Source organism: Dipodomys merriami, unplaced genomic scaffold (assembly GCF_024711535.1).
Source record: "Dipodomys merriami isolate MVZ:Mamm:240054 unplaced genomic scaffold, mDipMer1.0.p SCAF_128, whole genome shotgun sequence".
Classification (NCBI taxonomy): domain Eukaryota; kingdom Metazoa; phylum Chordata; class Mammalia; order Rodentia; family Heteromyidae; genus Dipodomys; species Dipodomys merriami.
Window position 1 is genome coordinate 571,544 of NW_027202582.1, and position 12,818 is coordinate 584,361.

At 44.6% G+C, this 12,818-nt stretch overlaps 2 protein-coding genes across 3 annotated transcripts in view; one reads left to right on the top strand and one right to left on the bottom strand.

Moving 5' to 3' along the window:
* Positions 1–8,174, bottom strand: part of Atl3 (atlastin GTPase 3) — a 75,340-nt gene extending 67,166 nt beyond the window's left edge. Inside the window, exon 1 of the mRNA XM_070017938.1 lies at positions 8,057–8,174. The gene's annotated coding sequence lies outside the window, so the exon portion shown is untranslated. The remainder of the gene's footprint in view (positions 1–8,056) is intronic.
* A 598-nt stretch (positions 8,175–8,772) lies between these two features.
* Positions 8,773–12,818, top strand: part of Rtn3 (reticulon 3) — a 53,229-nt gene continuing 49,183 nt past the window's right edge. Inside the window, exon 1 of one of the 2 annotated variants that reach the window (XM_070017939.1) lies at positions 8,773–9,104. In XM_070017939.1, the coding sequence (XP_069874040.1) occupies positions 8,960–9,104 (145 nt within the window). In that variant the 5' untranslated portion in view covers positions 8,773–8,959. The remainder of the gene's footprint in view (positions 9,105–12,818) is intronic. The other variant, XM_070017940.1, reaches the window with a different exon arrangement.

Sequence of the window (12,818 nt, forward strand, 5' to 3'; positions counted from 1 at the left end):
AAAATTGCACTGATGACTTATGTGCGGATAATGCTGAATAGTTATCATCATGTTCAAAACAAAGCCATAAATAGTCAAACTTCATATTTTATAAAGCACCAAATAGCAAAATTATTTTCTACAATGATGCCCACTGTGACTCAGGTTCCAAAGCTTTCCAAAAACAGAGCATTTATGTCCCAGACACTGTGCTAGGCAATAATGAATCTGCATAAAACACATTCCTGTCCTCCCAAAGACTCAATGTCTTATAACAAGTAAATATCACTCCCCATGATTGTACTGGGACAAAACAACTTAGAACAGAAGTTATCTCCCTGGACACCATTTAAACATCTACCTACAGTTTAGGGTGTACTAGAGCACGTGCTTAGCATGAATAAGGCCCTGTGTCTTACCCCTAGCCTGTGGTTCAAGTGACAGAGTACTATCCTTGAGTGAAAAAGCTAAGGGAAAGGCCCAGGCCATAAGTTCAAGCCCAAGGATGGGCACCAAAAAAAAAAAAGGTGCACTCTCTTATACCAGCAGTTCTTTATGCATCCTATGTTTATAGATTGCATCAACAGACCACATGGAATGTTCAGTGGAGTTTTATGAAAGTACATTCTAAGCTGTTACCATGAGGATGAAATTGCCTAATGACAGAGTTCTCAAAACATATCCCTATCATTGACTCATCAGTGTATATACACTATTGATTTATTTATATTGGTGCTAAGGATCAAATTAGGACCTTCTGCATGCTAAAAAAAAAAAAAGCACTCTAGCATTGAGCTAGACCCCAGATCTATATGTATATGTTTGTATGTATATAAATTACATGTAAATGTATTTTTTTGGGTGTTTTTGTTTTTGTTTTTGCCAATCCTGGGGCTTGAACTCAGGGCCTAAGCAAGCACTGTCCCTGAGCTTTTTTGCTCACTTAAGCCACAGTGCCACTTCTGGCTTTTTCTGTTTATGTAATGCTGAGGAATTGAACCCAGGGCTTCATGTATGCAAGGCAAGCACTCTACCACTAAGCCACATTCCCAGTCCCTATTCTTTTGTTTTTTAGAAGGATTGTACTATATAGCCTAGGCTGGTCTTGAAGTCACAGTCCTGCCTCAGGTCTCTGGAGTGCTGTGCTTACAGGTCTGTACCATGATGTCAAGCCTCTCATTTTTTATTTTTGTCAACCATGGGGCTTGAACTCAGGGTCTGGGCTCTGTCCCTGGGCTCTTCTGCTCAAAGCTAGCAGTCTGTCACTTTGAGCCTCAGTGGTACTTCTGGTTTTCTAGTTGTTAATTGGAGATAACAGTCTATGAGTGCCATAGACTCTTTTTTTTTTTTTTTGGTCTGGTCGTGGGGCCTAAACTCTGGGCCTGGGCACTGTCCCTCAGCTCTTCAGCTCAAGGCTAGTGCTCTACCACTTGAGCCACAGCACCACTTTCGGCTTTTGTTTTCCTGCGTATGTGGTACTGAGGAATCGAACCCAGGGCCTCATGCATACAAGGCAAGTGCTCTACCACTAAGCCAACTTCCCAGCCCTGCCATAGACCTTTTTTTTTTTTTTATTGTGAAAATACTGTACAGAGGGGTTACAATTATATGGGCAAGATAATGAGTACATTTCTTATCAAGCATTGTAGCCTCCTCCTTTGTTTCCCCTTCCAATCCCTTCCCATCCTCCCCCCCCACACACACTCCCACCCTCCTTGCCATAGACTCTTATCTCATGGACTCTTCTCAAAGTCAGCTGCCAGGGCTGTTTTTTTTGTTTTTGTTTTTGTTTTTTTGGTCTGTCCTGGGCTTGAATTCTGGGCCTGGGCACTCTCCCTGTGCTCTTCAGCTCAAGGCAAGTGCTCTACCACTTGAGCCACAGCGCCACTTCTGGTTTTTTAGTGGTTTATTGGAGATCAGAGTCTTCATGGACTTTCCTGCCCAGGCTAGCTTTGAACTGTGATCCTCAGATTTCAGCCTCCTGAGTAGCTAGGATTATAGATTTAAGCCACTGGCGCCCAGCCAGGGGTGGCTTTCTCAGATCTCTGTTCTCAGATCTCTACCTCCTGAGTAGCTAAGATTACAGGCATGAGCCACCAGTGCTCTGGTATTTGAGATTGAAACCAGGGCTTCAAACATGGGAAACACAGTCAACCGCTATACTATATTCTCAACTGTACTCTCAACTAATTTAATTTTTCAATATATGTCCTTGTTTTCTAAAATGAAGAAGGAGTAGGGGCATAGCTCAGCAGTAGAACATGTGTTTATTATGACAAGGAAAAACACTGGGTTCAATCCCCAAAATAAAAACGTTGAGATGAGAAAATACCTATCGAAATCCTAGTCCCAAAAAAGACAAGATAAGCTGGGCTGTTGACTCACGCCTGCCATCCTAGCTACTCAGAAGGCTGAGATCTGAGGATCAGAATTTGAAGCCAGTGCAGGCAGAAAAAGTCTGTGAAAGTCTTATCTCCAGTAAACTACTCAGAAAAAGCTGGAAGTGGGGCTGTGGTTCAGGTGGTAGAGCATTAGTCTTGGGCACAAAATGGCTCAGGGACAGAGCCCAGACCCTGAGTTCAAGCACCAGGATGGGCAAAAAAAAAAAAAAAGACAAGACACAGGAAGGAAAGGCCTCGTATAATATCTCAGCAGTAAAAGTTAAACTCCTGAGAAATAAGCTCCAGTGAGCACCTTCAAAATCTCTAGTGAAGGATTGAACGTGTAGCTCAGTTGGTAGAGTGGCAGCCAATGAGCAAAATGTCAGGAACTGAGTTTGAGTTTGAGTTCTAGTCTTAGAACAACAACAACAACAAAAAGAACAAAAGTCCATGTGAAGCTGGGCATTGGTGGCTCCTATGTACAATCCTAACTACTCAAGAAGCTCAGATCTGAGGATCATGGTCTAAGACCAGCCTAAGACGCCGGGTGCTGGTGGCTCACGCCTGTAATTCCAGCTACTCAGGAGGCTGAGATCTGAAGATCGCAGTTCAAAGCCAGACTGGGCAGGAAAGTCCATGAAACTCTTATATCCAATAAACCGCCAGAAAACCGGAAGTGGTGCTGTAGCTCAAGTGGTAGAGCACTAGCCTTGAACTGAAGTGCTAAGGGGCAGCTTAGGCCCAGAGTTCAAGCCCAAGAGCGACAAAAAAAAAAAAAAAAAACAGCCTAAGAAAATAAATATGAAGGCTGGGAAGTTGGCTTAGTGGTAGAGTGCTTGCCTTGCATGCATGAGGTCCTGGGTTCCATTCCTTAGTACCACATAAGCAGAAAAAGCTGGAAGCGGCACTGTGGCTCAAGTGGTAGAGCACTAGTTTTGAGCTGAAGAGCTGAGGGACAGTACCCAGGCACAGAGTTCAGGCCCCACAACTGACAAAATAAAGAAGAAAGAAAGAAAGAAAATAAATATGAGCGTCTCTTTATCTCCAGTTAACCAGCAAAAAACCAGAAATGGAAGTATGATTCAAGTGTGCTTGTTCAAAAAGCCAAGTAGAAGCTTGAGCTTGAGGCCCTGAATTTCGAGCTCCAGTACCGCTCACGCACGCACACACACACACACACACAGATGTCATGTAAAGGAGCTCAAGAAACTAATCTCCCCCAAAATTAATAACACAATTAACAAATGGGCAAAGAAGTTAAATGGAGACTTCTCAGAAGAAGTAACAAATGCTCAACATCCCTGGCCATAAAAGATATGCAAATCAAAACAATATCATGATTCCCTCATGCCCCAGTAAGATTGTCTAGTATTGATAATTCAAATAACACAAATGCTGGCAGGGATGTGGGGGAAAAGGAGCCCTATTACACTGGTGATGGAAATGTAAACTAGTACAACCACTCTGGAAGATGGTTTGAAGATTCCTCAAAAAACTAAACACAGAACTTTCCTATGGTCCAGCTATACCATACTTGGGCATTTACTTAGACCATTGCAAGTCAGGACATGGTAAAGACATTCGCACATCCATGTTCACTGCTGCACTATTCACAATTGCCAAATTATGGAAACAGCCCAAATGCCCTACAACAAGTATGGTACATATACACAATGGAATTTTGTTCATCCATTTGAATATTATGTCATTTGCAGGGAAATGGATGGACCTAGAACAAATCATGCAAAGTGAGGCAAGCCAAGATCAAAGAGACAAACAGAGCATGTTTTCTTATGTGCAGAAGCTAGATCTAAAATACAACTATGTATGATAACATAAACAGGGCACAATGCATTTACATACAAACAAACTGATTAAAGGACAGTATACTTAGGGAACAAGTCCAAAGGCAAAACATCTCAGAACAACTAAAGTGCTGTTTATCAAAATGAATAACAGGAAACAGAAATACATTTTGAGGGCATGGGCAAAGGGAGGCACAGAAATGGAGGGAGAAAGGGTGAACACTTGCAGTCATATTCAATTTCCATTATGCAAAAATGAACTATGGAACTTAAGGGTAGGGCTAGGAGGGGGGAAAAGAAGGAGAACCTAAAGGAAGGAGTGACATTGACCAAGAAAAATTGTACTCATAACCTGACTAATGGAATTGCAACTCTTCCTTTGTACAACTACTTAATAATAATAAAAAAACAAAAAAAAAGATGTCAGGTGAGCACACATAGGGGAAAGGCAGTCTCTTCAACAAATGGTGAGAAGGGGATATACATATACATAGGAAGAAGAATGAAACTAGATCACTTCTGCTCATCATACATGGAAATCAATGCAGAATAGATCAAAGACCTAAATGAGATTACTACAAGAAAAGAAGCCATACATAATCACCAAATATCAGGAAAATATAAATCAAAACCACAATGAGGGCTGGGAATGTTGCTTAGTGGTAGAGTGCTTGCCTAGCCTGCATGAAGCCCTTGGTTCAATTTCTCAGTATCACATAAACAGAAAAAAAGCCAGAAGTGGTGCTGTGGCTCAAGTAGTAGAGTGTTAGCCTTGAACTGAAGAGCTGAGAGACAGGCCCAGAGTTCAAGCCCCATAACTTACCTAAACAATAACAACAACAACAAAAACTGAAAACAGAACTGTATTATGATCTAGCTATCTTACTATTGGCTATATATCCAAAGGATGCAAAATCTAAGACAGCTGCACTCTTATGGTTTGTGCTTGTTGTTGTTATTATTATTATTTTTTGGGTCCGGTGGTGGGGCCTGAACTCTGGGCCTGAGCGCTGTCCCTCAGCTCTTCAGCTCAAGGCTAGTGCTCTACCACTTGAGCCACAGCACCACTTCCAGCTTTTATCTTTTTGCTTATGTGGTGCTGAGGAATCGAACCCAGGGCCTCGAGCATGCAAGGCAAGCGCTCTACCACTGAGCCACCTTCCCAGCCCTATTTATTTATTTTTTGGTCCGGTCGTGGGGCCTGAACTCTAGGCCTGGGTGCTGTCCCTCAGCTCTTCAGCTCAAGGCTAGCACTCTACCACTTGAGCCACAGCACCACTTCCAGCTTTTTTCTTTTTGCTTATGTGGTGCTGAGGAATCGAACCCAGGGCCTCATACATGCAAGGCAAGCGCTCTACCACTGAGCCACCTTCCCAGCCCCTGGCTTCAAGCTTTCTATTCAGCCCAGGCTAGTGTCACACTCAAGATCCTCCTGCCTCAGCCTCCCGGGTGCTGAGGTTGCAGGTGTGAACTACTCTATCTGGCTTCCCATGTCTCTTTCACTTTTGTTCACAAGAGCTCAGATAAGGAAGGATTTAACCAAGAAGTCCATCAATTAATGAACAGACAAGGAAAATATAGTATATCCCAGGATGTTGGGGCACACTCATAATCTTAGCTACTTAGGAGGGTGAAATTGGGAGAATCATGGTTTTTGGCCAGCCCAGGTAAAAAGTTCAACCAATAGATGAGTATGATGGTATTTCTCTGTCATCCCAGCTACGTAGGAGAGGAGGATCTTAGTTACAGGCCAGCCTGAGGGGGAGAGAGAAGAGTCTACAACCTAGAAGCTGGTGTTTTATGCCTATAATCCTAGCTACTCTGGAGGCTGAGATCTGAGGATCCTGGTTACAAGCCAGCATAGGCAGTAAGGTACATGAGACTTACCTCCAATTATCCAGCCAAAAGTCAAAAGTAAAGCTATAGCTCAAATGTTAGAATTTCAGCCTTGAATGAAACTTTTAAAGGATAGGATCCAAGCACTGAGTTCAAGCCCCAATACTGGTGCACACGCAGGCATGAACACACACAAAGCAACCCCCTCATTTGCTTAAAACCATCATGCTTCTTTACCTTTAACAACCTTATTCCTCATTTCTATTCTACTCAGAGCTTCTTCCTAAAACCTCGCCACACTTATCTTGTTTTTTCCCCCCCTGTGGCTATACCCAAGCTAGTTTGTAAGCTCATTGAAGATAGAATAAACATTATAGTATAATTGGGGTTCCTCTAAAGTTCCCAGAATAGTGTCATACACACAACTAGTGACCAAGAAACACTTACCAAACAAGTCATATGTATACATACACAAACATTCCAAGGAAAAATTAATCTCAGGGAAGCTGACAGTACAGCTAGTAAGGGAAGCATGAAGATAAACAGCTTCAAGAATTAGATCTAGGCCGGGCGCTGGTGGCTCACGCCTGTAATCCTAGCTACTCAGGAGGCTGAGATCTGAGGATCGCGGTTCAAAGCCAGCCCGGGCAGGAGAGACCGTGAGACTCCTATCTCCAATAAACCACCAGAAAACCGGAAATGGTGCTGTGGCTCAAGTGGTAGAGCGCTAGCCTTGAGCTGAAGAGCTGAGGGACAGCGCCCAGGCCCAGAATTCAAGCCCCACGACCGACCAAAAAAAAAAAAAAAAAAAAAAAGAATTAGATCTAGTACAAAGGCTAGAGATGTGTGTGGATACACACACATATAATTTAAATATATACGGAAAAGCAAATGACATACATTAGAAATAGACACATGTGACATGTATGTATTTTGGTCTGAAGGGATCGCCAGGACCAACAATGCCTCTTGATTTTTTGGCTTTTCTGTTTCTGGGTGTCACAGAAATGGGCTTTCTTTCCAGTGGGGTCTACAGGTTTTCTGTGTGTGTGGGGGGAGGCCTTGAATTCATGGCCCAGGTACTACCCCTGAGCTTTTGTGTTCAAGGATAATGCTCTACCACTTAAGCTACAGCTCCACTTCTGGCTTCTATGAGGCTAATTGGAGATAAAAATTTCACAGACTTCTCTGCCTGGACTGGCTTCAAAGCACAATCCTTGATCTCAGTCTCCTGAATAGCTAGGATGACAGTCCTAAGCCACTGGTGCTTAATCAAGGGGTCTTCTGTTTTTAAAAAGGGCTGTTAGTTTTAAGTACCAGCATTACTTATTTCCTGATCCAGCACTTAATAACAGATTTTTTAAAAAAGCAAACTCACATCAGAACACAGAGATAATTGACTTGGTTATGATATTGGCTTATATTTTCTTTTGCCATCTAAGGGACAGTTTGCTGCATTATCCACTCATGCTTTAAGTGCCAAGATAAGATATTTGCCATGGAGTTATTTTGGGAAATATCCAGTGCCTTTTGGAGAGCAATGCAATGCCAGGATGTTGTTTGGGCTTCACTTGACCTTAAAAACTGTCAAGGGCAGATGTAGTTGTAGAAGATTTCCACTGATCAGATCACTTTTCCTCTCTGCAGCAGCCTGGCTGACTACCTCCCCCATCCTGAGGCTGCATCTTTGTAGGATTTGCTGAAACCACAACTGCACTTTGGGTCATCCATTGCTGCTTTAACAATAACAAAGCCAAAAGCCTTGATTTTTATTATTTCTAAAACACATCCCCTTAAAAATAAACAATAACAGGATTATGCACCTTTCAGATATTTTAACCGGTTGCAGGGAGGCTCTGACTTTGACAAGCTAACTCAAAAGAAAAAAACAAACAAAACAGAACTCAATATGAGCTAAATTTACTTTTAAATACATTTCCTGCTAAAGACCCCTCTTAGGTTGTGAATAAAATTCAATAATGTGTATTTGTGCCTTGTTCTGAAATTTTTCTTAATATTTCATCACCACAAGAATAATAACCAGGATATTCTTACCTCCAGGTTTTCTTTCCTTATTAATTCAGCATTTTTCCCTCCCTTCGAGGTACGTCTTCTCTATCTCAGAGCTTATTTGGAAGGAAAAGCTAACCTGACCACCCAAGGTGGACCCCTTCTTTGGGAACAGTAGCGAGATAAAAATGTGAAGCCACTGTGTGACTGCATTGCGGTGTGCTCGGAATGAGTAATAGCTTTTCATTCTAACATCATTCTCCACCTCCCAAACTCGGGCCGGTGCCACCTCTGCCTCGCGGTGAGCCGATATTACGACACATCCAGATCAGTTCTGAACGCACCTGGGGCCTAGTCTCCCACGGGGTTTTCACTTTCACAGGAAAGGGGGCACGCGCATCCGACAAAAGTAAAGAGCCTTTCCAGCTAATGGAAGCACAAAGAAACTTCCATTGTTAAAATACGAATTATGCCAACAAGAAAACATTCACATCGCGATCTATGAAAAGAATTCTACCCGCAGCGCCTGGCTTTCGGTCGCAGTGGTGCGCGGTTTTTTGGCGCGTAGCCACGCCCCTTACGTCAGGTTTCCTCCCCCCCCCCCACCCCCCTGGGGCGCGCCCCACCCGGGCCGCCAGAGACCGGCCTTGCCCCTCCCTCTCCACAGAAGCGCAGGGATAGTTCTTGCGTCTGCGCAGTGCGTTATTGCGCGCCCCCGCGGCCGCCGCCCGCCCCTGCCGCGCGCCCGAAAGCTCCTTGTGCGCATGCGCACTTGTGCTCCGTCCCAGTCGCCGTGCTCGGCTCAGTCAGTCAGTCTGCGGGAGTCTGTCCTCGGAGTAGGCACTTGAAGGCGCTACGGAAAGCCAGCGACCCGATTATTCTGTCTTCCCTCCCTCTCTCCCGCCCCACATCTCTCTTCACCCTTCTCCCGCTTTTGCTCGAGCAGCCATGGCGGACTCGTCGGCGGCCACTCAATCCCCGTCAGTCTCCTCGTCGTCCTCCGGGGCCGAGCCGTCCGCGCCCGGCGGCGGCAGCGGGAGCTCGGGAACCTGCCCCACCCTAGGGACCAAGAGCTGCGGCTCCTTCTGTGCGGGTGAGGCGCGTGGGGATCCCCTCCCCCTTTCACCGCGGTGGGAGGGTGAGCGGGTCGGTGGGCCCGGGGTCTGGGCGGGCCGGGGGGGGGGCAGCGAGTTTCCCCGGCCGGCCCGGTGGCTTCAGCCCCGGGGCGGGGGTGGGGGGGTGCGGGAAACCGACGTTAGGGAAAAAGTGGGGGTGGGGAAGCGCAAGGCGGTGAGGAAATAACGGGGTGTTAACAAAACAGGTTGGGGGCGGGGAGGTAATGTAGAGAGTGGGCGTTGACGCCGAGCCCCGGCAGGTGGGGGGAACAGCCGCTCGTGGGGAGAGCCGGGTGAAATGGAGAATTTGCTCGACGCCTGGAGACGGGATCGTGTTCGGGGGAGGCTCAGGAGCCCTCGGTGGAGCTGGGGTGATTTAGTAGCTGAGGATTAGCGAGGTTGAGAGGATTGTGACAGGTGGGTCGTGGTGGGGGAGAGAGAGAAAAAAAATGACTCGTCACAATTTTGGGGGGATTGGTGGTGAAAGGGTTGCATTGCAGGTTTGCAAACAGGTATTGACATAACTAGACAGGCCTGATGATCCTTCAAAAAAATGGTTTTTTGTTTGCCTGTGGGGAGGATGAGGAAGTTTAATGGAAGCCTATTACTTTACTATTTTCGGCTAGACTCGGCTTGGGTTTTGGGTGGTTTTTTTTGCGGGGGGTGGGGAGCGGGTAAGGTTTTGAGGTAGAGGAGGCGTGATGAGAATAGCTCAGGAAGGTTTGGGAGGGAGCTGCTGATGGTCCAAGATGGATCCTTGGCTGTATCTGCACCACAGCCGGCTCTTCCTTGGCGCAGCGTGGGGGCTGGGGACACGCATTGCTTATATTCTAGAAGATAATAAAGAGAATCATGCCAAGCCATCCACATGTTTTGATTTCATATTTTCTATGTGCTGGTATTGATATATAACAAAAGAGGGTGTTTACTGCAGAAGCAGGGTGGGGGTGGGAGGGGGAAAGGGGAGAAAAATTCAGACAAAGCCAAAGGCTGGTTGAGCCCCTTTCTTCGATTTCTGAAAAGCTAGGGGGGAAGCTTGGGCCTCCTTTAGTTTCTATTGTATATGCGTCTGCCTGCTGGTGGGAGCTGACTGGCAAGCTCCTTGTGCAGAGCTGCAGTGCAGATGCCTTCTGGAGGAAAAGTATGCACCCCTGGCAGGTGGTGGTTCTTAAAGGAACTGAGCCTTTGAAGGAAAAAAAAAGGGATTTGTCAAAGGAGGGATTTTTAGAGGTTTAAAAATATTTCATTGCCTCCTTTGGCAGAATCTTGGGTTGATCATTGTAAAGAACATAATATTCCTGATCCTACCCTTCAATATATTCTCTACATTTTTGCTTTTCATTTTTTCCAAACAATGGATTGCCACCTGTCTAAGAGCTTCAGTACTCTATTGGATTTTCCAGGGTGGTCATGGCCATTTGTGTAGACATAGTATTAGAGGAAGCTTCTGCAGATGAAGGAATGAGGCAGCAGATTTAGAACCTTCACTCCCTTTAAATCACCAGCATTTCTCCTCCAGATTTTTATATTCTGGACTAAAATCCAACTGAACAGCAGCATCCCTATAACATAATAACTTGGCTTTAATGTTTACTGTCTTTTTAGCCTTTTTATGTGTCCCTTTTGCTCTTTTTGGGGGGAGGGGGAGGTTGGTAGTCAGGCTTGAACTCAGGGCCTTGGCACTGTCCCTGCTCTCTTTTGCTTAAGGCCAGCACTCTGCCACTTTGAGCCACAGCACCACTTCTTGTTCTTGAGTAGTTAATTGGAGATAAGAGGGACTTTTCTGCCAGGGCTGGCTTCAAACCACAATCCTCAGATCTCAGCCTCCTGAGTAGCTAGGTAGGATCATATGCATGAACCACCTGTGCCCAGCTCCTTTTGCTTATTTTTGTTTTTCAATTTTGATTCAGACCTAAGTTTTAGGAATTGGTCTTTTGTGCTCTATCTATGATAGATGTTAAATATTGAAGAGTCTTTTTTTTTTTTTTTTTTGTCGGTCGTGGGGCCTGCTATGATAGATGTTAAATATTGAAGAGTCTTTTTTTTTTTTTTTTTTTGTCGGTCGTGGGGCCTGAACTCTGGGCCTGGGCACTGTCCCTCAGCTCTTCAGCTCAAGGCTAGTGCTCTACCACTTGAGCCACAGCGCCACTTCCGGCTTTTTTCTTTTTGCTTATGTGGTGCTGAGGAATCGAACCCAGGGCCTTGAGCATGCAAGGCAAGCGCTCTACCACTGAGCCACCTTCCCAGCCCTTTCTTTTTTCTTACGTGGTGCTGAGGAATCAAACCCAGGGCCTCGTGCATCCAAGGCAAGCACTCTACCGCTGAGCCACCTTCCCAGCCCTCTTTTTTTTTTTTTTTTTTTTTTTTTAGTCAGTCCTGGAGCTTAAACTCAGGGCTTGGGCACTGTCCCTGAGGTTTTTTTTTTTTGCTCAAGGCTAGCACTCTACACAAGGCAGACTACTTCCAGCCATTTCTGTTTATGTGATACTGAGGAATCAAACCCAGGGCTTCATGTATACTAGGCAAGCACTCTACCACTAAGCCACATTCCCAGCCCCCAAAAAATTTTTGTGTGTGTATACCAGTATTGGGTTTGAAGTAGAGTCCTAGGAACTGTCCCTTAGCTTTTTCTCTCAGGACTGGCACTCTACCATTTGAACCACAGCTCTACTTCCAGCTTTTTGGTGGTTAAATTGGAGATGAGAGTCTCATGGACTGTACTGCTAGAGTTGACTTTGAACCGAGATTCTCAGATCTCAGCTTCCTGAGGAGCCAGAATTACAAACATGAGCTATGGGGGTCTGACAATTTGTCTTAATTGACCTATCCAGAAATTAATTTTAGCATGTTAGTTTCAGTGTATAGATAGGAAATGAATGATGGCCCTCTCTGGTCCAGTGTTTTAGGTACTAGTACAAGCTAGCACATAGTATGTATGCTTAGAGACCAAAACTAAAAGGAATCTGACCACCTGCTCAGCATTGACATTGTGCTTTACACATGTCAGATTCTCAGGGGTACTATGATATGGTGATACATGATATCACCTAGATTTCAATCCTAGCCTTGTCTCTTAATAATTGAATGACCTTGTACAAATTCTGAGCCTTCATTTTCTAAGAAAATATTAAAATGGTGATAATTGTTTGAATACAAATTATTAAACATACTTGAAAATCTTTTTTCCATAGAAAATAGTAGTACTAGTAGTATGAAGGAATAAGATACAGATACAATATAGACATTGTCCTTGTATCCTTAAGTCCTGACTTATTAAATAACAATACCTAATTAATAATATTTGCAAGTTAAAAGCTGTTTTCACACAGACACTACATAACAGTTGAATTACAAGCTAGAAAGCACAGTCTTCTTCACAAGAAAATAATTTTTTTTTTTTTGTCGGTCGTGGGGCTTGAACTCTGGGCCTGGGCGTTGTCCCTCAGCTCTTCAGCTCAAGGCGAGCGCTCTACCACTTGAGCTACAGTGCCACTAAGAAAATAATTTTTGGTGATGCTATATATTCAACTCAGTACTTCCCAATTGCTGGGTAAGCACCCTATTACTTGAGCCATGGCTCAAATTCTTTTGCTTTTTGGTTTGCTTTTCAGATGGGGTGTCTTGTTTTTGCCTATGCTAGCCTCAGACCATGATCTTCCTCCCTATGCCTCCCAAATAGCTAAGACTGCTAG